Source organism: Gopherus evgoodei, chromosome 11 (genome assembly GCF_007399415.2).
Source record: "Gopherus evgoodei ecotype Sinaloan lineage chromosome 11, rGopEvg1_v1.p, whole genome shotgun sequence".
NCBI classification, from domain to species: domain Eukaryota; kingdom Metazoa; phylum Chordata; order Testudines; family Testudinidae; genus Gopherus; species Gopherus evgoodei.
Window position 1 is genome coordinate 40241492 of NC_044332.1, and position 24582 is coordinate 40266073.

The window sequence follows — 24582 nt, forward strand, 5'->3', positions numbered from 1 at the left end:
CATCTGTGGCAGTTACCAGCTTTTGTCACATGTGTCCAATATACATGTGTCCTCTCATCTGTTAAGCACGTAGAAACCAATCCAGAGTTAGAGTTTTTGTGCCTAGTTTCCCCCACTCCCATCTGTGAAAGGCAGGCTGACTTCTGCCATTTATTCTCTTGCCTCTTTCTGGAACAGCAGCAGTAGCCCAGTCTTTAGATGTGGTGGCTGTGTTTTCTTGAGACCATGTACTTCAGAGCTCTGGCAAAGCAGAAGAAGTTTTAAGACTTTTAAAAGAATTGGGACGGGGGCAGAGATACCAAAAAAAAGCCCATCCTGTTCAACTCCTGCATTGAGTCCTTACTGTTCAGTGTGTCCATCTTCTCCCCAAACTACTTCTACAGTTCTGCCATGGCGAGCACAAGGAAGAAGGGGAACATAGTTGACTCTGAATAAGATGCCCCTACCATACTCTAATAGCCTCTTTCAGTTTCGGGACTCTAGGAACAGAAGAAGAACCAGACATTAAAGAGGAGGACACCAGCTCAGAGAATCACAACAAGGATCATCCTGGATGTTGAGACATCCCAGGCTGCTCCTTGTTCATCAGCTTGAGAGATTTCACCTCAGGGCCATTGCTTGCGTTAATTTTAGATTATTCATCTCTTCCTCCTTTGGGGCTCCCTTCCTATCTTCTCCAAAGAAGACTCTGAAGCAGGACACTTAACCTCCTTCTTCACTGTTTCCAGGGACCTGTGTGCTGCCTCTCAATGGGAAAATCTCTCTTCCTCTCTCAACCCCTCCCCCCCCACAGCCCCAGTAGACTTCCTGAATGCTAATTTTCCTTTCTCTGCTCTTTGTCCTACTCCTCCCTCTCATTCCTTGGGAAATCCTAATGGCGTTTTCCCTCAAGGAATAGGCTACTTAGTTTCCAACCTCACTAAGACACTCAGGAGGTTTATTGGAGAGCAAAAATCCATCTTGGATGGCGGTGGACTACCAGTTTTTTGGTAAGAGGGTTTTACAGATCAGTTACTGCCAATGTATTACTCCATTCTTACAACTGTTGAGATTGGTTCTTCTGAACCCAGATGCCCCTCCTTTCCTGCCCAGAAGCTGTCAGAATCTGCAAGTAAGATTCAGATTTTCATGATCTCTTGGTGCCAGTTAGGTGTCATGCTCAGGGAAGATGGCTCTCTGGAAAACGTGGAGGAGCCTAACTTGTTTTTCTGCAGTTTTGGAAATTCTCAGCTCCGGTATGGGAAGGTGGGAGTGGGGAAATGTTTGTAGGAGGAAAAGAGACTGAAAGAGCCTACTTTCAGATTGGCTGCCACATCTCTGACTGACAGATATAGGGACACACCTTTCATATAAAATGGTATTGTCATAATGGTAAACAATTAGCAGATGAGAGAAATTTGTGTTTACTTTTTGAAGATGTATACTGAAAGTAACAGAAAATACTTGGCTTTTGCTAAGATTAATATGTTTGAGAACTTTCCTGGCACAACTTTTTGTAAGTATTTATTTATTTTGTTTGTTGCAGATTTTGATACTTTTATGGGGGATACTCCAAGATTAGATACTAGTGCCCACAAAGCAAAAGCTCAGCTTGCTCTGAAAGTAAAACGTCAGCCACCTTCTCGATCAAAGCTAAAAGAATCTCTTGGAGCTGGACAGCAGAAATCAGTTCTACAGGTACCGATATCTATGTATAATATATATTCAGTACACTGTTTTCATTTATATTCACCATTTAAAATAACTATACAAAAGTAATTTCTACTTTGTGACTTCTGACTAGAATCAGTAAATCCTCTAAAGAATTATTTATCATTAAGCTAGAAATGTGTAAGCTGTTCAATACACAACTTTATGATGTTTCTTAAATTAAACCAGATCAAATCAGCTAAACGTATGATGATTCTTATTTTGTATTTAATATTTTCAATAAGCATATAAAGTAGGTAAGTGTGGGAAAATAAGTATAAATATTATTGTGATAAACGTTATTTTTAATACTGCAGTACTGCAGGGGGAAATGCAGCACACCAAGAACCGTGGACATGCTTTATTCAGATGGTGCAGAAGTATCACAGATTCTCATGCTAGGTTGGGTGAACAATTCTTTCAAAGTTCACCCTCTGTGCATAACTTTAAAAACAGTCTTCGTGAAAAACAACTGTTAATGTGAATATAAGTGATAAATTTAAACAAGTAGTCTGGTAATTTTTCTATTTGAAATATGCTTGCTTGCTTGCTAACCTTTAATCCTCTGTTTATAGCTTGTTATGTCTTCCAAAATTTAGTTTAAAATAAAATCTGTCTCCTCTGTGTAAAGGCCACTTGACTCCACAAGAAAGAGGGTGTTGGTATAGTATTCTAAAACATGTTAGAGAATATGATTTAGCTTCAAATCATTTTATTGTCTAGCCTTGCATTGCAAACAGTAAAATTTTAAGTGTGGCTAGGCTTTCTCAGTTTCTATTCCTTGTTTTACGTTCTTTGAGTATTGCCTGGATGGATCACTGCTCTTGGTAATTGTATGAGCTTGGAACTTCATCTTCTTTGTAATAGCGTGCACAGCTTTATTCTTTCATACTTCTCTAACTCAGGAAACGAGAAGGCATAGCTCTAGCCAGTAATCATTTTGACCATTTTATTAGACAGCAGCTAGACATCTATGTCTGAAGCCACCAGAAACAGGTTTTCCAATCCTAGATTAATGCTCTCTCTCTTAGCCCCAAAACCAACAGAACTTCCAAAGCTCAAAGACCATTTTTGGGCCATATCAGGCAGCAGTAGTCTGAGTAGCGCATGGACCAAACCCACTAGCAGACATTACATGTTGTTCACCCCAGCTATCAATGTTCCCTCTAATATTTTCCATGCATTTGCCAAATGAATTTTATGTGCACCAATAATTGAGGTGAGGTGTGCCACCAGTAGAAACAGAAAACCTGAATATAATATCCCTATGGTAACTTTTTAAAAATATAAAATTACTCCAGCCAGGACAAGTTAGGTATTTTAGAACTCACTACTCAATTAAATTTAAGCATGAGAGAGAAATGAAATTATTAAATGCATACACCATTCAAAAAACTAAAATAACAGCACTTTTAAAGAATAGAATTATAGAGGATATATATGCATTGCAGGAAGTACCAAGAAAACAATAACACAAGTATGTGTTGGGAGGTGAATGTGAAAGAGTGTGTGTGTGCGCACGTGCGCTGGGGAAGTGTGCACTGTCTCCTTTAAGCAGAGAGGCACTCACCAGAAGGCTCGTTCAGATCACTGCAGCTCTGTCCTGCTTCTGAGCCCTATCTCCCCTTCCCCACTCTGCAGAGATGGGGTATGTGGGTAGGGAGGAGAGGGACACCCTGACATCAGCACCTCCTTCTTCCCTCACTCTGCATAGCAAGCAGGACGGTCGTGGGGAGCAGCTGGCCGGAGCTCCAAGGCAGAGGGCCGGAGTAATGCAGCTGCAGGGCAGCGGGAGGAAGGGCACCTGAACATATGTTGCCGGATGTGCACGTCTCTGCTAATCAAGTGTGCAGCACTCGGTTGACTCTTTGGCAGCTGCACAGCTTAGAGGGAACATAGCCGGCTATATATTTTGCTGCCCATGTGTTTCAAGCCAGTTTTGCTTTCCTCTTCTGGAGAAGGAGTTCTTTGTACCTGAGTGTTTACGTCAGTTCTGGCTCATAGTATATCCTTTTCTAAAATTATTTGCCTTTCTTTGTCAATTCCGGTTTAAATTGTGTGGGGTTTTGTTGTCGTTGTTTGTTTAGCAAAAAAAAAAAAAATGTGATTTTTGAGCACTGGTGCCATGTTTTCATGAAATGCTTGGCGGTAATCTTTCCGCACAGGCTGGGAGTGCTTGTGTTCTCTAACTTAGACAAACTGACCCATCAATGATGCAGCTCTGTATTGTGGCATATTTGTGCAGTCCTGGTAACTGATGACAGCTCCTTTTCTGTGACCTTACATTTCTTATGTGGAAAGTCATTATCCTAGTGGCAGTGACTTTAGCTTGCAAAAGGTGAGCTTTAGGCCATAGTTACTGCTTTACTTTTTTTTTTTCTTTTTTTCCTTCTTAAGAGAATGTAGGCATTGCGTCTTAATGTCCTGTCAGCATTCTTTGTGTGCTGGCATGTGTATTCTGGTGAAGCCCTTCTCCACACTGTGGATGTCAAAAAGACCAGATTTCAAAAAATGGGGCTTCTTGACTGGGAAAACTGAGAGAGGAAATAGAACGGAAAGAGACTGGAGTTGTGAGTAGAACATTCTGGCTAAGCCTTTAAGGTCAGGTCAAAAAATGTGATCTTGATGCGGGGAAGCCAGTTAAAGAATTTCAGGCGTGTGTGACATGGCAGGAGTTGAATGATTTTAGTAGAATTATTAGGTTGGATCCGAGAGGAGCCTAGGAAAATGACACAATTCCTGAAATCACCATTTTCAAGAGATGACGAAGGCATATCTGAGGGTTTCACTGGTTTAGATGAAGAGGAAATTTTGGTTTTTGAAGCTGTAAAAAGAGGAGAAAGTTGATGATATGATAACTCTAAGTGATTAATAAAATCAGAATTTAGTTACTGATGACTGCTCTCTGTGTACTGTGATAGTATAATTGTCTGTCTGTATGCAGGCCCCTTATCTCAGTATAATCTGTGTGCCCAGATTATAAAAGCTTGAGGAATATGGAAAGTCTGTTTTTATTAAAATTAAAATGTTGTATTACAATGAAGGTAGTTTATAAGGTCAATCTCCATGTGCATTGAGGAAAAAGAAACTCCTATGTTTTAAACAGAAAAGAGTCGACATAATTTCTTTGGCATATTAAGTTTGATTTTTGTAATGCTTTATTTTTTTAAAAGCTTTTACCATATATGTTATGACTGCACAATTGAATAGTATATTTACCATAACCTCTTTTATTTTAAAATATATTTATAGGATGAGGATACAGATGATGCTATCCACAATAGAGAAATTGGTTCAGCATGTCAAGTCAAGTCTTTCGAAGTAACAGAAAAGCTAACTTTATCCCAGTTGAATGATGCAGATCAAAGGATTGAAAAGTCTGAACCAGTGGAAAGCACAGAGAGTTTGTTAGAGTCAAGTCCTTCTGTTTCCACTCACTCTTCTCCTACACACAAACCAAGCAATGAAAACAGCACAAGTACTACTTACTCTCCTCCCAGTGATGATGTAACTCCCAGTTCTCCCCAAGCATATTCCAAGAATGTTAGGCACAGAGAATCAAAAGGGAGAGGAAGAGAGGCCAAAGGTAAGTCATAAAGGCTTTTTGAGGGCCTTTGGGTCAAAATACTCTCTCTCTCTCTTTTTTTTTTTTTTTAATTAGTGTTGAACAGTAGCTATTCAATTATCTGCCTAGAAAAGGAAAAGCTACTTATTCTAATGTAAAATGTATTCTTAGTGTAAGATTAATTGTATGCTATGAGACTAGTTAAAAATTTTAGGAAGGTAGTACTACTGTGATATTCAGGATACCTAGTCCATACTGTAGCAAGGTTAGGAAAGTTTTACAAAATGGAGATGTTGTGGGTTATGTTCTTTTGGAACAGGGTTTAGATACAGATGTTTTAATAGTGGCAACCTCTGTGCAGAGGGGGGCAAGACTTCTTAAAGTCCATATAATTAAAATGGTACTCTGACTTCAGTTCATGTCAGGCTTTGGGGTCACAACATGAGCTTGAAGTTAGAAGACAAAATCTAAGCATTAGACACCTAGGGTACCACTCTGTTTCCTGTTTTCTTGATACAACTCCTTTTTTTATAGACACTGGACTTTCTTATTCATCATATGTACAATATGTATCATGCTAATTACTGTGTAATCTGCATCTAAAATGGAAAATGAAGATTCTGTTTAATACTTAAAACTATGAAAAATAGTGCTCTACAAATATTAATTGAACCCTCATAGCATTGTTAGGTTGATACATCTTCATTTTTTTCAGAAGGAGAAACTGAGACAGAATTTGTCTTGCCAAGGCCTGAGAGTCTGTATCAAAATCATGGATTTCTAGCACAAAGTCCTGTGTTCAGTCTCCTTAGACCACGTCTCTCCCTCTGAAATATTTTCAAGTATATATCCAAACATTGGTTTGCCTTAAGTTTATCACAGTATTTCAAGTTTTAAAATAACAGACTAGCCTAGCCAGAGTACTTTGATAGGCTTCTCATGCTAAAAGATCCAAAAACACTTTAGAAATCATGTACGTATAGCACTGCTGAAAAATAGCAAGCTCCCTGCTAGGGTGGGCAGTTGCAGTCAGACGGTATGCTGTATATTAAGTAGGGAGGGGGGAAGTTTTGACTAAGACTACTGGGATAAAATCCCCTTTTCTTATATTAAGTGTCATAGGTTCTTTAGCATCTATACAGAGAGCAGAAAAGCTTAAATTAAACACCTCCGTTTATCTATTTCCAAAGGAGGAGAGTCTCAAATGTATAATTCCAGGGAGTCTAAGACATTGTCTCCACATAAGTAATAAAGGAGCCATATCAGTTGTCCGGGTATGCAGAAGAGCTAATCTGTGGGTAATGTAGTAATACATTTCAAGCATATTATTTGTCCTTAATAGAGTCTTAGATTCCAAGGCCAGAAAGGACCACTGTGATAATCTGTTACCTCCTGTATAGTACAGGCCACAGAAGTTCCCTGAAATAATTCCTATTTGAATTAGAGTACATATTTTAGAAAAATTGATCTGTACGGGTACTGCAAGTTTAGCTCCTTTCCTTGGGCCATGACCTTAGAGCTATTCATTTAGCTGATGTAAATTAACTCTTGCAAAGTTTAAGTAATAGCCTGGCCTTTTCCAAAGGTGAGCTGAATGTTCGAGCAAAATAACAGGTTGTGAACATTCTGATGAGTTACTGTATTAGGGCTTTCATATTTTAGGATGCAAAGAATATGAGAAGGCTGAACAGATTATAATCATGCTGCTCACTAATAGTCATAATTCAAGAGAAGTATATGGTCTTCTCATAGAGTAATTGAAAAAGGAACCAGATTAAATATTTTGTAAGGCAAGTATTTCATTCACCAGTTAACAAGCTGTGTTAAGGCAGATAATGATTGCACTCTGTTGCAATAGACTATCATTTTTATATCCTCAGCCAACAGCTGCTGTTTTGTAAGCTACTGATTCAGCATATCTCTGGAGTGCTAGCACTGAAGTGGTCGTACACTTGGCTGTGCAAAAATGGTCTTGTCATAGCGTATACATAATGTGCAAATGATTTTAGTTTTCTTCTGCACTGAACCATAAGCAGGTATTGTCACAGAGTACAGAAATTTCTTAGTGACCCGAGGAAGTGTTTCAAATGTTTTGTTTTAAAACTAGTGGTGTTGTAGAGTTTAATGCCGTACATTAAAGATGATAGATTACTAATACTGCAAGTTTATTCTCTGGACAAAATGACATTAAATGACACTTCCGTGGCTGGATTCTAACTCTCTAATGAAATTTAATGCCTACCAATTATATTTAATGGTGGAGGAACAATCCTTTCTATCTCCTCCTATCCCATCCATACAGCTTGTATCAGTTGGTCTGCTTATTTTTTAAACAATTGCACTGCTCTTTCACATTTTGGAAAATGTTACCTTTCTTTATAAAATTCTCTTGGAGAAATACATGTCTGTTTTTAAACTTTTTTGTTGCAAAATAACCTGGTTTAAAGTGCCATAAAGGAAACTAAGTCATGAGATGAGAAGTAAACTTCTGTCTTTCACTGGAAATTGTTGAAGGGAAAGGATAGAAAATAAGAGGTAGGAATAAATATACAGTGTTCAACATGGAATTAAATTCCTAGTATGGTGTACCTCGGAAGTATTTTTAATGTGTTATCTGGAAGAGGATGAACAGTGAAGTGGAAAAATTTGCCAGTAATGTTTTCTAAATTACTCTAAGTAATTTAAGATCTAAAAAACATTAGGCAACTGTGTAACATGGAGGCAGATACGTGCATGGTAAATGTGCCTAGAATGAAAAAATTTACTCACCTACTAAAAGAAAGGAAATTAACAATCTGTCCACTAATCCTCGATTGACCATAATTATACCTTCGTCTATATACAGGCCTTGGGGTGGCTGTAACATTTTCAGGGTGATATTGTTCTATCTGCCTTCCAGAAGCTATAAAAACTTTCTATTTTAATACATTTATTAAAAAAAAATTTTTTACTCACTGCCATAAAAGCCTAATATTTTAATGAAAAACACACATTTTGCTTTCCACTGAGTGAGCCAAATTGGCAGAGAGATTACTAGAATAAAGGAAATTAGCAGATAAATAGTTTTTCCATTCTTGATAATTTTTCCACTGTTCTTCCCTGACAGACAAGTAGTGAGTAGTGGAAAATAAATTAGGGGGAAGAGGTAAGGACAGATAGCCCTGACTGAAGCCTTTGAAATATCTACTTAGGGACTGTTGACTGAAACACCCTCCTGTCGATGCTTGAAGATCCATTTTGTAACATCTAGTGAATGTGATTTGAAAATCAGGTTGTTGCTTAACCATATCATATCCACTGAAGTCAATACTTTTTTTGCAAGAGGTTTTCATTAACCTTATGATATGGGTTATTAACCTTATGATCCTCTCATGAAATGGGGTAGACAAATGTTTCAGCAATATAATATATCATCTTACTTACAGGAGTTTTTAATGACTGCTTTCCTTCATGCTTTGAGTAGTATTAAAGGAATAGGGACATAGTTTCTTATATTCATTGCTTAGAAAGAGTGTTTCATCCGGCTTGTACCATGCTTTTTTTCTGTTGGGCTGTATTAGAACAAAATGAAAGCAGTACAGTATCTTGGGAAATACAGAGTGGAGTGTTCATTTTGAAGTTTAATCAGAAGCTGTTCTAAGAGCTACTTTGCCTCATGAAAATATGGTACAGTTCTTCCATGGAGAATGCAGTGGTTTCAGATATCCACCCAGCAGATGTAGTTGCCAACAAGAAATGCATTTAATTATTAAAATAAATGGATCCAATAAATTGAGAGGTTCAGAGGAGCTAAACAAGGGTTTACAGTACTATAGGGAGATCTCAAGTGGAAAAGATGGGCTGATGCAGAGGTTTCGTCAATTGAACTGCTCTTAAATTTGATAACATGGGAGATAGTAAGCCAAAGAAAAGTGGCAGTCTGAGTTGAAGACACTTCCTAGGGTGAAAAGCTGTACCCTACTGAGTTGTACATCAGGACTGTGCATACACCATCCTGAAGAAACTGTAAAATTGCTGGAATTTTCAGCTTCTTGGAATCAATACTTCTGTCTTTGTTCCAGTTTAAAAAATGGAATTCTGGTTCAGTTCCTTGCATACTTGACTTCCCCCACCTTTTCTCCTGGACTATCAAAATTAACCATGTAATGTTGCACTCCATATTCTTTATGAAAATATGCTTATGATATGAATATGATATAACTGAGATCTACTTTATGCTAGATGGGTCTTGTAAGATATCATCGGAAAGGCTATGATTTACTGAATCATAGAACTGGAAGGGATCTTGAGAGGTCTAGTCCAGTCACCTGCACTCAAGACAGGACTAAGTATTATCTAGACCATCTCTGACAGGTGTTTGTCCAACCTGCTCTTAAAAATCCCCAATGATAGAGATTCCACCACCTCCCTAGGCAACTTATTCCAGTGCTTAACCACGCTGAGGTATTAGGAAGTTTTTCCTAATGCCCAGCCTAAACCGCCCTTGCTACAATTTAAGCCCATTGCTTTTTGTCCTATCCTCAGAGGTTAAGAAGAACAATTTTTCTCCCTCCTCCTTGTAACAGCCTTTTATGTACTTGAAAACTGTTATGTCCCTCTCAGTCTTCTCTTCTCCAGACTAAACACACCCAATTTTTTAAATCTTCCCTCATAGATCATGTTTTCTAGACATTTTGTCACTTTTGTTGCTTTTCTCTGGACTTTCCCCACTCTGTCCACATCTTTTTTGAAATGTGGCTCTCAGAACTGGACGTAATACTCAGTTGAGGCCTAATCAGTGTGTAGTAGAGTAGAAGACTTACTTCTTGTATCTTGCTTACAATACTCCTGCTAATACATCCCAGAATGATGTTTGCTTTTTTTGCAACAGTGTTACACTGTTGACTCATATTTAGCTTGTGATCCACTATGATCTCCCCAGATCCCTTTCTGCAGTACAACTTCCTAGGCAGTCATTTCCCATTTTGTATGTGTGCAACTGATTGTTCCTTCCTAAGTGGAATACTTTGCATTTGTCCTTACTGAATTTCTCCAGTTTGTCCAGATCATTATGAATTTTAATCCCATCTTTCAAAGCACTTGCAAGCCCTCCCGGTTGGTATCATTGGCAAACTTTATAAGTGTACTCTGTATGCCATTATCTAAATCATTGATGAAGATATTGAACGGAACCGGAGCCAGAACTGCTCCCTACGGGACCCCGCTCATTATGCCCTTTCCAGCATGACTTTGAACCCCTGATAACTACTCTCTGGGAACGATTTTCCAACCAGTTATGCACACTTCTTATAGTATTTCCATCTAGGTCTTATTTCCTTAGTTTGTTTATGGAAAAGTCATGTGAGACCATATCAAAAGCCTTATTAAAGTCAAGATATACCACATCTACCACTTTTTCCTGTTCACAAGACTTGTTATCCTGTCAAAGAAAGCTATTGGGCTGGTTTGACACGATTTGTTCTTGACAAATCCATGCTGACTGTTGCTTATCACCTTATTATCTTCTAGGTGCTTATAAACGGATTGCTTAGTTAATTGCTCAATTAACTTTCCGGGTACAGAAGTTGAAGCTGACTGGTCTGTAATTCACCAGGCTGTCCTTATTACCCTTTTTGTAGATGAGTACTATATTTGCCCTTTTCCATTCTTCTGGAGTGTCTCCTATCTTCCATGACTTTTCAAAGATAATTGGTAATGGCTCAGATATCTCCTCAGTCAGCTCCTCGAGTATTCCAGGATGTGATCATGTGATTATCCAGTTTGTATGCATGTATCATTTTTGTATCTAAAGTTAGAAATATGGCCTATATAACAATTACAACTGGATGAGAAGATGCCCACCAGACGATAGGCCATCAGATTTGATGAGCCATCAGGAAGGAACAACAAAACCATGAAGATACTAATCTCTCTCCCTCCTGAGAGGCATCTGGGGACATAACTGTGACACTACTATGTTAGGTGATCTTGTCATTATCTGGGACTTCTTGTAACTTTCCAGTGGAAGGTAAGGGCGGGGTGAAGTTTGAGAAACAAAGGAATCCTGCCTTGTGTAAATCTTATTTAAGGGTGGAGAGGAAGGCAAACTGGAATCCTCTTCTCTGTGGCCTGTCTGACCAAGAAGAAAGACTGCTAAAGCCACCTGAAGGGAATGTGCGAGGGAGTCCAGACTGAGATGGGTCCAGTCTGAAATGAAATATAACTGGAACTCTGAACCACAGAAAGCTTGCAACCTGCCTAAAATAACATTTAGGGTAAGAAATTACATTTTGTAGCCTGTTTCTTAAATATATTGAGTTTCACTTGTGAACTTTGGTTTATTTGCTCAGTAATCTGCTTTGTTTTGTTTGTTACTGCTTTTACCACTTAAAATTCACCTTTTTTAGTTAATAAACATATTTCTTGTTTATAATATCTCAGTTTATGTAATTTCTAACTGCAAGGGCAAGAAATTGTGTATATCTTCCTCCACATTGAGGGAGGAGGCAAATTTCATAAAACCCTTGATTTTGTACCCCTTAAAGAGAATGGTCATCAGTGTGTTGGTGCAAGCCGCTAAGGCTGAATCTTTCCAGAGAGGATCTCTCTGTCTCTCCTGTGTAGCTGGGCATGGCACTGCCTGTGTGCTTGGCTGGAAGAGGTGTGAGAGCCTAGCCCAGCAAGACGAGGCAGAGGGGACCCTGGCTGGCAGCATAGGCTGACTCAGTGGCATCGCAGCACATCTGGTGGCATTCAGAGGAGAAGCAGACCATCACAAACCATCTCTAAGATTTTGCTGTCTGCTTCCAAGACATTTTGACATAGAGCTTCTAAACTGGGATTATGTATTGGATATAGAAAAGGCCTCATCTAGCAGTACCAAGATCCAATAAACCTGGTGATCTTCGTGCATGAGGAACCACTAGGATTGCTGTTGCTTTTTCTCTTTTTTTATTTTAATTTATTTATTTTTAGTGATCCTGTGCAAAATTTGGAAAAGCATGTGAACAGTGAAGTAGCAAATTTTGCAGGTGATACAGTTACTTAGGTTAGTCAAGACAAGAGGAAGACTGAGGAATTTGAGAGGACTGATAATGCTATCTGAATGGAGAGCATGATGGCAAATAAAATTCACCATTGACAAATGTAAGGTAATAAACATTGGAAAGAATAATTACAACTATTCATACACCTCAGTGGGTTCTAAATTTAACTGTAACGGCTTATGAGAAATACCTGTATGTCATTGTGGACATCCAGCCCAATGAAAATCTCTACTCAGTGCACAGTGATCAAAAAAGCTAACAAAATTTTAGGGTACTTGAAGAATTGAGTAGACTTATAATGGCATTTAATATTTTCAGTATAAGTCACTTGTGAAGGCTCACTGGAACACTGTGTTTAGTTCTGCTCATTCCATATCAGAAAAGATCTTGCAGAATTAAAAGGGCCTCAGAGAAAGGTGACACATGATTACAGGCATGGAAAACTTCCATATGAGGAGACACTGGGGCTCTTTATTTTAGAAAAGATCATGATAGAACTTTGCAAAACCATTAATAGGGTAGGGAAAATAAATAGAGCAGTCCTATGAACCTATTACATGGCACAAGAACAAAGGGTCAGTCAATGAAACTGAAAGGCAGACAATTTGAAATTGATAAAAGAAAATACCTTTTTTACAATCCATAATGAAACTGTGGAACTTACTGCTTAAAGTTGTCACTGAGGTGGGAGTTTAGGAGATTTAAAAAAAAATCAAATGGTTATTTGGGAAATGGGAATATCCACAGTTTCATTAGCTAGACTTTAAACATTTTTAGAGGGAGTGTAAACCCTTATAGTTCAAGGCATAAGCCAATAACTGATAGGATTTTATGACAAAACTTCCCATATGAGCTTGTTATACCGTGGTTGTAGTTGTATGCACCTTCTCCTTTAGCATCTGGTACTAGCTACTGTCATAGGCAGGGTACTGGACTGAATGGACCACTGATTTGTTTTAGTGTGGCAGTTCCAATGTACTAGTTAGTTAAATCAATGGCAAAACAACTTTTCAGACTCTGACTTAGAGGGTTACCCTTATTCAACCTTTACAAATACAAATTAAACCTAAATATTTCCTACATTTAAAAAAAAATGCTAAGGTTAAGTGAATTTCCTTACAAACTTTTAAAATCAGTCACTCTGTTATATTAAAGCAATTTGAGTCACTGATTTTAATCACGATTTAATTCAGCAATCAGGAAACCTCGATTTAAACCATTGATTTTAATCATGATTTGAATTTATACTTTTTAGCTATTTTCCTAAAGAAAGGTTGAGTGTCATTGGATGGTAACCATTAAAACATGTTGATTTCAGTGGATTAAATACCGTCTTTATACTACATTTGGTGCTTCTTTTTGCTAAGCAGGAGAACGCACTATATACACATTTATTTAAGCAATTATAGAGTTACATTTACATTTATTCAGACTCATAAATTTCATATTAAAATGGAAAATTAAATTTTATACTAGAAAATGTTGACAGCATTTCTTAATTACTACTTTTTTTTTTTACTTGCGATTTGTGTCAAGTTCTAGTTGTTGGGTGAAAATTCAATTAAAAATTAACAAGAACAACATTTTTTATTAAATAAAGTGCTTTCAGTGTCCTGGGAAGCAAAAGAGAAAAGTTTATCAAAACATGTTTTGCATTTAAAAACTGATCAAACACAGGATTTATTATCTGTACTTAGTGAATTGAGCTGATTATTTCTGGTCACTGAGTCCTTCAAGATTTTAGAACTAGTAGGTCTCATCTTCACACCTAGTTTTTATGAATTAGGTGTTGAACTGAGTTAGTTGAGTAAACTGACATGAAGAAAATACTCTGTGCACCTGCAAAAGATGCTACTGTTATCAAAAGCTGGTTTAGCACTTCAGCAGACTCTGGTTCCAGGTACTTAGCCAGTGACTTCTATCAGTTTAGTGGTTTGACTTTCATTAACATTTGGCAGCAGATATATACTACCCAATATTATTTTTATATTTAATTTAAATAATTGTAATAGATTATCAATTTCAAATTTAAAATGTTTAGTTTAAAAAAGTAAAACTTCATTTAATTTTTTAAAAATCTATTTTTAAATTATTGGGTTTTTTTTATCTATTGTAATATAAAAGGAATAGTATCTTAAATTCAGGCAACATTCACCCAATACCCATCTCGTCATTAGTTTACGAGTGATATTGAATCACACCCCCATACCAGTGCTTTCGCTAGTGTGCTCATTTTCAATTAAAATATTTTCCAAACAGCTTTATTATGCTATTTGCTGCTTTTAATACTTAGTACAGCTTATTTTCTCTGTATGTGTATTAGCTTAGGTGTGTGACAGATAATGTGAATTGGAAGCTTATATTTTGGGAGGAGGAGAAGCCATTCTGAAGCAATTTTCTCTTTGTACCGCCTTTAAAGTAACACATGAGCAAAACAAATTTAAGATGACAGAGTTTATCATATGGAGGAGCTACAATATGCTACTTACCAAAAACAGTGTTACTGACAAATGGCAGTATAGCAGAATCAGAATGAAAGGAAAACAGAAGGAAAATCTCTTGTCGGTATATCTATATGCTAATTCAGTAAAATATCTCCTTTCTTTATGGCTAACCTAAAGGGTTAATATTTACCCAACAATTTGGGTGCTTACCGCCTTGTCTTTATGAATATCAAAACTACATCTGATTGAAAATATCTAAGGAAATGGCACAGATGAGTATAGCTTGAGAAAATGGAATATAGACTGAAGGAATGGTGAGGCAACCTTAACTGTGGATTTTCCTGGACTCTGTGGGTATAAAACTTAAGCTTCCATTAACAATTTTTTTGAGAGAATACATTACAAAATGTAATTTTTAAGACTTCTTGTATCAAAACAAGGTGGCAGGAATTTAAGGATTTTACATCAAGTAAAATTATAGTATAAGATGCAATTGCATATTTTTTTTTAAATGGGAAGTTGAAAGATCTATTCCCTTCCTGCAGTTAACACTAGTTTTTTCACTTCTGTAGCTGTACAGTGGATGTGAATTAATTACTGTGAACTTATGCTTTGAGTTTCTTTTTAAATTTTGTTGTGGTTGGGAAGGGCATGCATCTTAACAATACACTCAAAGCTTACAGATAGCTTTAGTAAGTTTACAGATTATTTCTTTTTCTTTTTCACATAGATGACAAGAGAAATGAAGACAAGACAGGAGAAACAAACGATGTTGCATCATCAGGAAAGGCCAAAAGGAGATTTCCAGATTTTGGGTAAGAGACTTATGAGTTGGTGGAGGAATAAGTAGCTTTAAATATTACTTACGCTAAGTTACCATCTTCTTTAATAGAAAATATTGTGAAACATACTTTTCCTGTGCATTTGTGATACTCTTTCTCCCACTCCTCCCTTGCCCCCAAGGTACTGTCTCCAAATTCCTAAATTCCTTTAGCTAGCAGTCTGCTATGAGGCCCTGTAATTGGAATGAGTACACTTTGGATCCTCATTAAAGGATTTATTGGAGAGCAAGTCTGGTGCCAGCAGCTGCGGTAATTCCAGCTCCAATAGCGTATATTAATACCCACTTAGTCCTTGTCCACTTTCACTCTGGTGCTTGGCATGGTAGAATTACCAAAACAAAATGTGTAAACACATGTGTAGAGTTTGTGGGATGGTGTACTTATAACATAATTGTGTTATGTGTATTATGCAGGTGCCAGCTGCAGCTCCATAATACGTACACACAAAATTATATGTTTTGCATTTAAAACAGAGACTTATCCTCTGTTATGTAAGAAAAATAATATAATATGCCCTCCCCAAAATGACAGCATTTACTCTGAGTAAAATATTAATTTTCTGAGAATTTAAAGTAAATCCATTGATTTCAGTTAAATTCACTTTTTAAAATAAATCAGTTAAGAAAATGAACCCCTTAATGCAGACACTTTTTTCTTTTGAATTATCTTAGTATCTGAGTAATGCATCCTCTTCAAACGTTTCAAATATTTTTTTAGGATTAGTGACCACTTTTTGCCTTTTAAGCAGAGGCTGGAGAGTGGTTTGTCAGAGAATTCCTCAAAGAATTGCCCTCTTTCAAAACAGCTGCCATCTTATTGTTTGCAGTGGTGTTGTAGCAGTATAACTGAAGAAGAGCTTGAAAGCTTGTCTCTTTCACCAACAGAAGTTGGTCCATTAAAAGATTTTACCTCACTCACCTTGTCTCTCTAATTTTATTATGATTATTATTAATGGAACTGAAGCCATGGACTGCCCTTAGCAAATATGGCCATTGCCTCCATTTACTTTCTTACCTCCATGATATGAGGTTAGCAAATGTTTTTAGAAAAATAAATTTAATCTAAAATGAGACTAAACACTAAAATGCCTGAACCATAAGATTGTTGCATGGCAACTCTACAGAGCAGAGTTATGCTTGGTTGAGTGCTTTAATTGTTTGTTTTCGTATCTTACCATGTTCAAAATGTAACCTTTTTGCTGGAGCCGGGAGCCCAATATTTTCTGTTTCTCTGCTTGGTTCTACCTCTTGTTTGCAGATGCCTATTTTGCCCTACCTTTCTTCACATGGATGGGATTAGATTATAATGCACGCTCACTACACTGTTCCACGGAGGCAGGCAGCAGGGTATCAGGGAGTCAAATCTGCAGTCCAGTTTAAGGCTGGGAAGAGAGGGTCGGGGGAGAGTCATAAGTATAGATTAAGGCATTGGCTTGCTGGGAGGATAGTGCAACAGCTGAGATTTAGGAAGATGGGGAAAACCGCTGACAAAGCCAGCTCTAAGCTTCTCCCTTTCCCTGGTACTTTGGAGGGCAACACAGCCAAGCCACCTGTCCAGCATAGCAGGAAACTGAGGATGGAGTCAGACTGAGTGGAGAGCACAGCAAAAGAAAAACCCCGCCCCCATCCTTGAAAATAAGCAACACATTTCACATCAAGTGGCATTTTAAAGTTTGGGTCATTAAATATATGGAAATAGAGTAAATGTTGCTGTGCAACCTAGGGGTTGCTAACATGGAATTTGGTATCATTGTGAAATGGAGTACATAGGCCTTGAGTCCAACACATTTTTTCCCTTTAACTGATTTTCTCTGTGTTGACCTCCTCTATCCCCCGATGGTAAACGTATCAGTACTGGTATTTTTATCCATTAGATAGTAAACTGCTTGGGGCTGGGACCTGGTATCTATTTCTTTAGCATATATGCTCCTGTAGGTGTTTCATTAAATCTTTTCCTTCCTTCTTGCATGTCTTTGCCTGTTTGTAGTAATGCACCTTAAATCACATGAAAGATATTCTGCAAAATTGGGCTCCACTGTGTGTGGTATTTTAAATGACTTTTATGAATGTTATGAATTAAATTTGTATTAATGCATAACAAATATTTAACTCCTTTTGATATAAAACATTAAATTGTAGTAATTATATTTTTAAAAAGCTTATTTTATTTTATTTTTATTTTATTTTATTTATTTATTTTTTACTTCAGAGGTTTACGGAAATCTGGTGGTAAAGGCAAGAAACAAGAGAAGGAAAATCCAAGGAGATCTCTGGATAGCCGGTATTTTTTATAAATCTATATTGCATTCTTAAAAATAATTAACTACCATTACTGTGTATTCTTAAGGCTCAAGTACATGTTAGTATATGTGCAATTAAATATTGCATAAATCAGTACATTGATGGGAACATGGGCTTCTATGCTTATGAAATAAGGAAAATCGTTTTACATGTTAGTTACTCATGTTATGAAACGAATTCCATTCTGCTTGCAAGCAAAAAATGTATTGTAGCAAGAAAAGCCATTTCGGGAGTAATTCTCAGTAGTCCCAGGATACTAGTTTGAAAGTGTTAAGCCATCTTGAATGTTTTTAAAGCTGTTAAATAAATTATTTTTATATTAACCCTCTAAGGTACATATATTTTTTATTAATATGCCATTTAGACAGGTATTAAAGACATATAGCAGGTTATTGCAAGACAATTATCATTCCATGTATTTCAGAGGCTCCCGAGAGTTATTGGAAGACTCTGGCAACAATCAGTCTGCATCAGATTCAGACTCTCCTGTTCCTACTTGCATACCTTTCTCTTGGTTTGGGGACAGTCACAAAGAGCCTCAGGTTTCCAGTAGCAGCCTAACCTTTTCTCAGAGTGGACAGGCCACTGTGTTCGAACAGGGTCAAGAGAAAAACAGAAGCAAGGTAAACGTACACAGATAAGCTATATTTTGAACATTTGGGTTTGATATGGTTTTACTCATTCAGGGTCCAAGTTCTAAGTATTTAGAATCTTGAAAACTAATACTTTAAGTGTTTTCAGATAGTAGGAGAAATGATTACAAGATTCTGTAAGTAATTGAGAGCCAACATTTGAATTCGTATAAAATAAGCATGTGGTGAGACTTATCCTCCAAATTCTAAACACTTTACTTTGTATTTTGCCAAGGAACTAAATAGGTCCTGCTCAGAAATAATGTATTTTGTTTTGTGTTCCTTCAGCTGGTTGTGCACAAGTTGACAGTTCCTTAAACTGTGCATATTTTTGAGGGCCACCTAATTTTATGCAGAAGAAAAAGAAGGAAAATAAAATGGTGCCCATTGACTTCAGCATTCATAAAGGGCTGGGGTAGCAGAGCAGAGGAAACTATATGCCAGAAGGAAAACTAAAATAAATTTTACTTAAACTTTCAAGTACAGAAAATAAAACTTGAAAATGGGTAAACTCTTTTTCAAGTGTTTATTTTGAAAATGGATGCTAAGCTCCTAAGTGCTTTTGAAAAATTCACCCAATGTCTTTTAAATAACTTAAATTGGGGCTCTCAATTTGAGGTCATAAACAGGTGTAGGGAATTGTGACCACCTAGCCCTTCCCACATTGCTAAATTGGGGAGTGGGGAGGGGAAATGCTGTCTTAAATCATTGACAGTGCTATTTTGAAAGTTACTACTGAGTAATTCTACTAACGATTTAGTGAGTTTTTAAAAAAAAAAAAAAAAAAAAAAAAAGCTTTTCGTACATTCTATAAAAAATGACACTACATAATTCAAATTACTACTATCAAGTTTCCGTCTTGACAGTCTGAACTATTTGGGTAAGGGTATTATTAGGCTTAGTGGAAGCAGAGGTCCTGAGAAGAAGTAACTGAAATTTACTAAAAATTCTGATAATGTCCCATTAAGTAGTTTTCATTTGGCTATAGTGAATGTAATTTCCATAAAGCACTGGTTGTTGTCTAAACACATTTAAAAATAGATACACAAACAATACTAATAACTACATTCCATTTTTAATTTACCTGTTTATCTTTATTCCTGTGTTCCCTTTGGATTTTTTCTTGTCAGAGACTATAAACTATTAAAATATTAAACTTACCCAAAATTCAGTTTTAATTCCTACAACTGATTTTTTGTCTTCAGTCCTCTACAGTGGGCTTTCACATTCTACTTTATACCACTTGATCTAGGGCCATATGGAACATATAGAACAGAGTTTTTTCTGTACTACAATATAGGGAAGCCACTGATAAATGTGTGGAGTTTGCTAGGAACATGGTGCTGGCTTTCCTTGTCTAGTTACTAATTACATGAAAATTGTTAAAATATATTAAAAACTGTTCTGATGTTTTTCACGTAAGGAATTGCAGTAGTTGTCACAGGACTCTGTTAAAGGGGTCTCCATACTTAAAAGTGGGAGAGGAAGTGGTCTGTGAGTTTATAAGTAGGATGGGAAGAGTTTTATTGCAAGATGTCTCTCTCTGTGTCTGTTTTCTGTCTCTCATGTTAAAATCTGGTCTTTACCATGAAAAGTTTGAGAATCCCTAAAGTGGAATATGTTGGCATTTTAGTTTAAAGAATGTTGTGCCGTTTTATTATTGTTTTTTTGTTTGTTTGTTTCATTTGTGGAACTTGTGTATCTTTGTTCTTCTCTAGCCATCCATTGTATCTGTGTAGTGGGAGCCATAATATCTCCCTTCCTCCCCCACCCCCAGGGATGCTTCTCCAAATGAGCCAGGGCTTTGGGGTCACCAGGCCCTCTGTTAGAGTGAGTGTGTGTAAATCCTGGTGAATATTAGGTTATTTTTAATGTATAATTTATAAGGGATTTACAATTGATATCTCTTTATGATATTGCAAAACTCTCTGTAAACAAGAAATGATAGAATTTACCTAAAGTGTTTGTGTACCAGTAGTGTCCAGCAGTTCAGCATTTCATGAACCATTTGAGGCATGATAAACATGAGGTTCTCTCTATATAGCCCTTCCCCCTGGAGTAATAGTTTTATTGATAGGTGGCAGAAGGCCCAGTGCTGTGATGTGCCAGCACATGCCCCACTTAAAGCATGCTCAGGTAGAGGATGCTGAGCCTATTCTCACCTGTATTGACTTCATTTTCTGTGCCTCTGGGGATCTCTCATCTCTTCCCCTCCAGACCCCTAACTGATTCTCCTTCACCTCGTACCTTTTCATCCTGTTCATTATCACTTCCAACTTTTCCAATAGATTGTGTCCCACTGCCAACTGATTCCACCTCCCATTCATTTCTCTCATACCTCAGTTTTGATGGTTGTTCTTGGCTCTTTTCTTGGCCTAGGAGACAGTTTTTTCTGCCTGGAGGGCACAGCAGTCTTTAGCTAGTCATTAGCCTATGCTGTAGAGGCCCCTAGTGGTGAAAGTTGACACCAATTCTTTGACGGTTACCTGTGTACTGGCTGGCCCTAAATCCACACTCAGTGGGATACAAAATATTAACAGTCCCACCAAGATCAGCTTTGTGGTCTCCTCTTCTGGCTTAGTGGAACTACTGACTCAGGCAGTTAGTAATCAAATTGAATTAACTGAATTACAAATAGTATGGTTTTGGACAAATAAACCTAATTTTAGAAGAAAATGAAATTTAAGATTGAGATGTAGCTGAGTTGAGTACCCAGTATTGCACATTGTCATTTAAGTAACACAAAAAATGGACCAATTTCCCATTACACCTTTTCCAGGGGAATAATATTGTTGCAGTTGAGGTTGGTTGTGTATCTTTATTACTTATTGGTAATAATTTTACAGCCATTGTGGAGAATTCATGAAAATAACTGTTTAAAAGAAATAGTGGAATGTAGAAACTCCTGAAAGTATGATAAGAACTATTTCTGATTATTCTGTTGGATGAAAATCCGTAAATATAGCATTTAATCTTTCAATAGAGTATATAAAACTACTCTAGTGTTAGGATTTTATTTCACTAATGTACAGAATTAGAGTTTACCATGTAATAGCAATTTATCTAAATTGAAGAGAAGTTAATGTTTGTGAAAGGTGACCACTTTGGAGACTTATTGTATTCTCAGGCATAGCAAGGGCATCAGTAGTACAAACTTTCCTACACTGTCCTACCAATGCTTCAACTGTCTGTTCAGTAGTTTGCCCTTTGAGATTGACAAGTTACTCAGTGTTCTTCCTAATACTACTTTACTTACAGTCCTTTCCTGTGGTAGAGCCCATGGTGTGTATATACCATTCACATAGCTAATTTTTTTAGATGATAATTAACTTCAATAGTGTTTGCTGTAACTTAGATATTTTGGCACTGCCTCCTAAGCTTCTAGCCACGCACAAAAATATTCCACACATTGCCAAACAATACTGTATCGCTATGAAAAACACTGTAGTGTCATATATTTATATATAATCATCTTACTAAATTCCTTAATCTTTATGGAACAAATGTGAAATGAGATGATTTACACCACTCCAGAGTTCTTGCAGATTTTTTTTTTCCTGAGCATTTATGCAAGAAGGATAGTTCTCCTCCTAATGAGGTGTAAACTTTTAGTGAAATTTGTTTACTTAGAATTTTCCTCCTCTTTCCTGTGAACATTTTGATAGTTACGTTAAACATTTGCAGGCAATCATAGAATATCAGGTTCGGAAGGGACCTCAGGAGGTCATCTAGTCCAAAGCAGGACCAATCCCCAACTAAATCATCCCAGCCAGGGCTTTGTCAAGCCTGACCCTAAAAACCTCTAAGGAAGGAGATTCCACCACCTCCCTGGGCAACCCGTTCCAGTGCTTTACCACCCTCCTAGTGAAAAAGTTTTTCCTAATATCCAACCAAAACCACCCCCACTGCAACTTGAGACCATTACTCCTTGTTCTGGTACCACTGAGAACTGTCTAGATCTATCCTCTTTGGAACCCCCTTTCAGGTAGCTGAAAGCAGCTATCAAATCCCTACTCCTACTCTTACCCCATTCTTCTCTTCTGCGGACTAAACAATCCCAGTTCCCTCAGCCTCTCCTCATAAATCATGTGCTCCAGCCCCCTAATCATTTTTGTTGCTCTCCGCTGGACTCTTTTTCCAATTTTTCCACATCCTTCTTGTAGTGTGGGGCCCAAAACTGGACACAGTACTCCAGATGAGGCCTCACCAATGTCGAATAGAGGGGAATGATTACGTCCCTTGATCTGCTGGCAGTGTCCCTACTTATACAGCCCAAAATGCCGTTAGTCATCTTGGCAACAAGCGCACACTGTCAACTTATATCCAGCTTCTTGTCCACTGTAACCCCGAGGTCCTTTTCTGCAGAAGTGCTGCCTAGCCATTCGGTCCCTAGTCTGTAGCAGTGCATAGGATTCTTCCATCCTAAGTGCAGGACTCTGCACCCATCCATGTTGAACCTCATCAGATTTCTTTTGGCCCAGTCCTCTAATTTGTTTAGGTCCCTCTGTATCCTATCCCCACTCTCCAGCGTATCTACCACTTCTCCCAGTTTAGTGTTATCTGCAAACTTCCTGAGGGTGCAGTCCATGCCATTCTCCATATCATTAATCAACTATTAAAATGTATGGAGTCAAGTCTTTCTACAGAACCCAGCCCAAAGGAACATTGATCTGATTAGGGCCACTGGATGCAGCTATGATGTAATTTAATTAGGGCTGTCAAATTATTTTTAAAAATCACAATTAATCACAAGATTAAAAAACAGTTGTGATTAATCGCAGTTTAATTGAACTGTTAAACAATAATAGAATGCCAGTTTAAATTTTATTATAAATATTTTTGGATGTTTTCTACATTTTTCAAATATTTATCAGTTACAACACAGAATACAGTATACAGTGCTCACTTTCTATTATAATTTTTATTACAAATATTTGCACTGTAAAAAATCTTTTTTCAGTTGCTCTCATACAAGTACTGTAGTGCAATCACATTATTGTGAAAGTGCAACTTACAAAGGTAGATTTTTATTTTTTCTACATAACTGCGCTCAAAATGTAAAACTTTAGAACCTACAAGCCAAAGCATGAAGGGGCATAGGAATGTTTAGCGTGTCTGGCATGTAAATGCCTTGCAACACCCGCTACAACACTGCCATTCAGGTCCCTATGCTCACTTTCAGGCAACATTATAAGTAAGAAGCAGGCAGTGTTATCTCCCGTAAAAGTAAACTAACTTGTTTGTCTTAGTGGTTGGCTGAACAAGAAGTAGGACTGAATGGTGACTGGGTATGAAGTGTAATGAAATGTAGACAGAATGAAGTGTAATGAAAAATTATTTTTTGTTCATATTTTTCAGTGCAAATATTTGTAATAATATGAGCACTGTACACTTTGTATTCTGTATTGTAATTGATATCAACTTATTTGAAAATGTAGAAAAACATTCAAAAATATTTATAATAAATTTAAATCGGAATTCTATTATTGTTTAACTGTTCAATTAAAACTGCAATTAATCTCAACTATTTTTAATCTAATTTGTTTTGCATTAATTGTGTGCATTAACTACAATTAATTGACAGCCCTACCAAAAGTAGTGTATTTATTAACTACTATATACTGTATAATCTGAAAACTACTTGCTTTTCAAACTAAATTCAGAACATACTTTTTGTCAGTTTAACCACTAGTGACTAGACTGTTGTGTTTTTAAAATAACACTTAAATGAAAACAGTGTACATCAAAAGGCTTTTTTCAGACCACTTAATTCTCTCAGTGGAATGTGCACAGTTGCACTACAAAGACGCTTCTGTCAATGCTCTGCACCACTCTTAATTGATGATACTATGGATAGCATTCTGCACCCTCACTTACAAATCCTGAACAGGAAGTTGCCTCTAAACTTACTAGGAAGGTAAGGAAGATGCTACTGGGGAGTATGATTCTGTCTTGGAGAGAGAGACTCCCAAATAGTCTCTTCCTTTGCTGGTTGGAATTGCTTTGGTAAAAGGAGGCAGTAGTAATCAGATTGTAGAATTACAGATAACAACATTTTATGTATCTGGAAGGCTATAACAGACCC

The 24582-nt window shown here is 37.1% G+C and overlaps 1 protein-coding gene across 4 annotated transcripts in view; it reads left to right on the top strand.

Moving 5' to 3' along the window:
- The window catches only part of LOC115659877 (neurabin-1-like), a 74693-nt gene that overhangs the window by 31837 nt on the left and 18274 nt on the right, over positions 1 to 24582 (top strand). For all 4 annotated transcript variants that reach the window (XM_030580611.1, XM_030580610.1, XM_030580613.1 and 1 more), the window contains exons 12-16: positions 1526 to 1677; positions 4942 to 5275; positions 15454 to 15538; positions 17774 to 17845; positions 18290 to 18488. In XM_030580611.1, coding sequence (XP_030436471.1) covers positions 1526 to 1677; positions 4942 to 5275; positions 15454 to 15538; positions 17774 to 17845; positions 18290 to 18488 — 842 coding nt within the window. The remainder of the gene's footprint in view (positions 1 to 1525; positions 1678 to 4941; positions 5276 to 15453; positions 15539 to 17773; positions 17846 to 18289; positions 18489 to 24582) is intronic.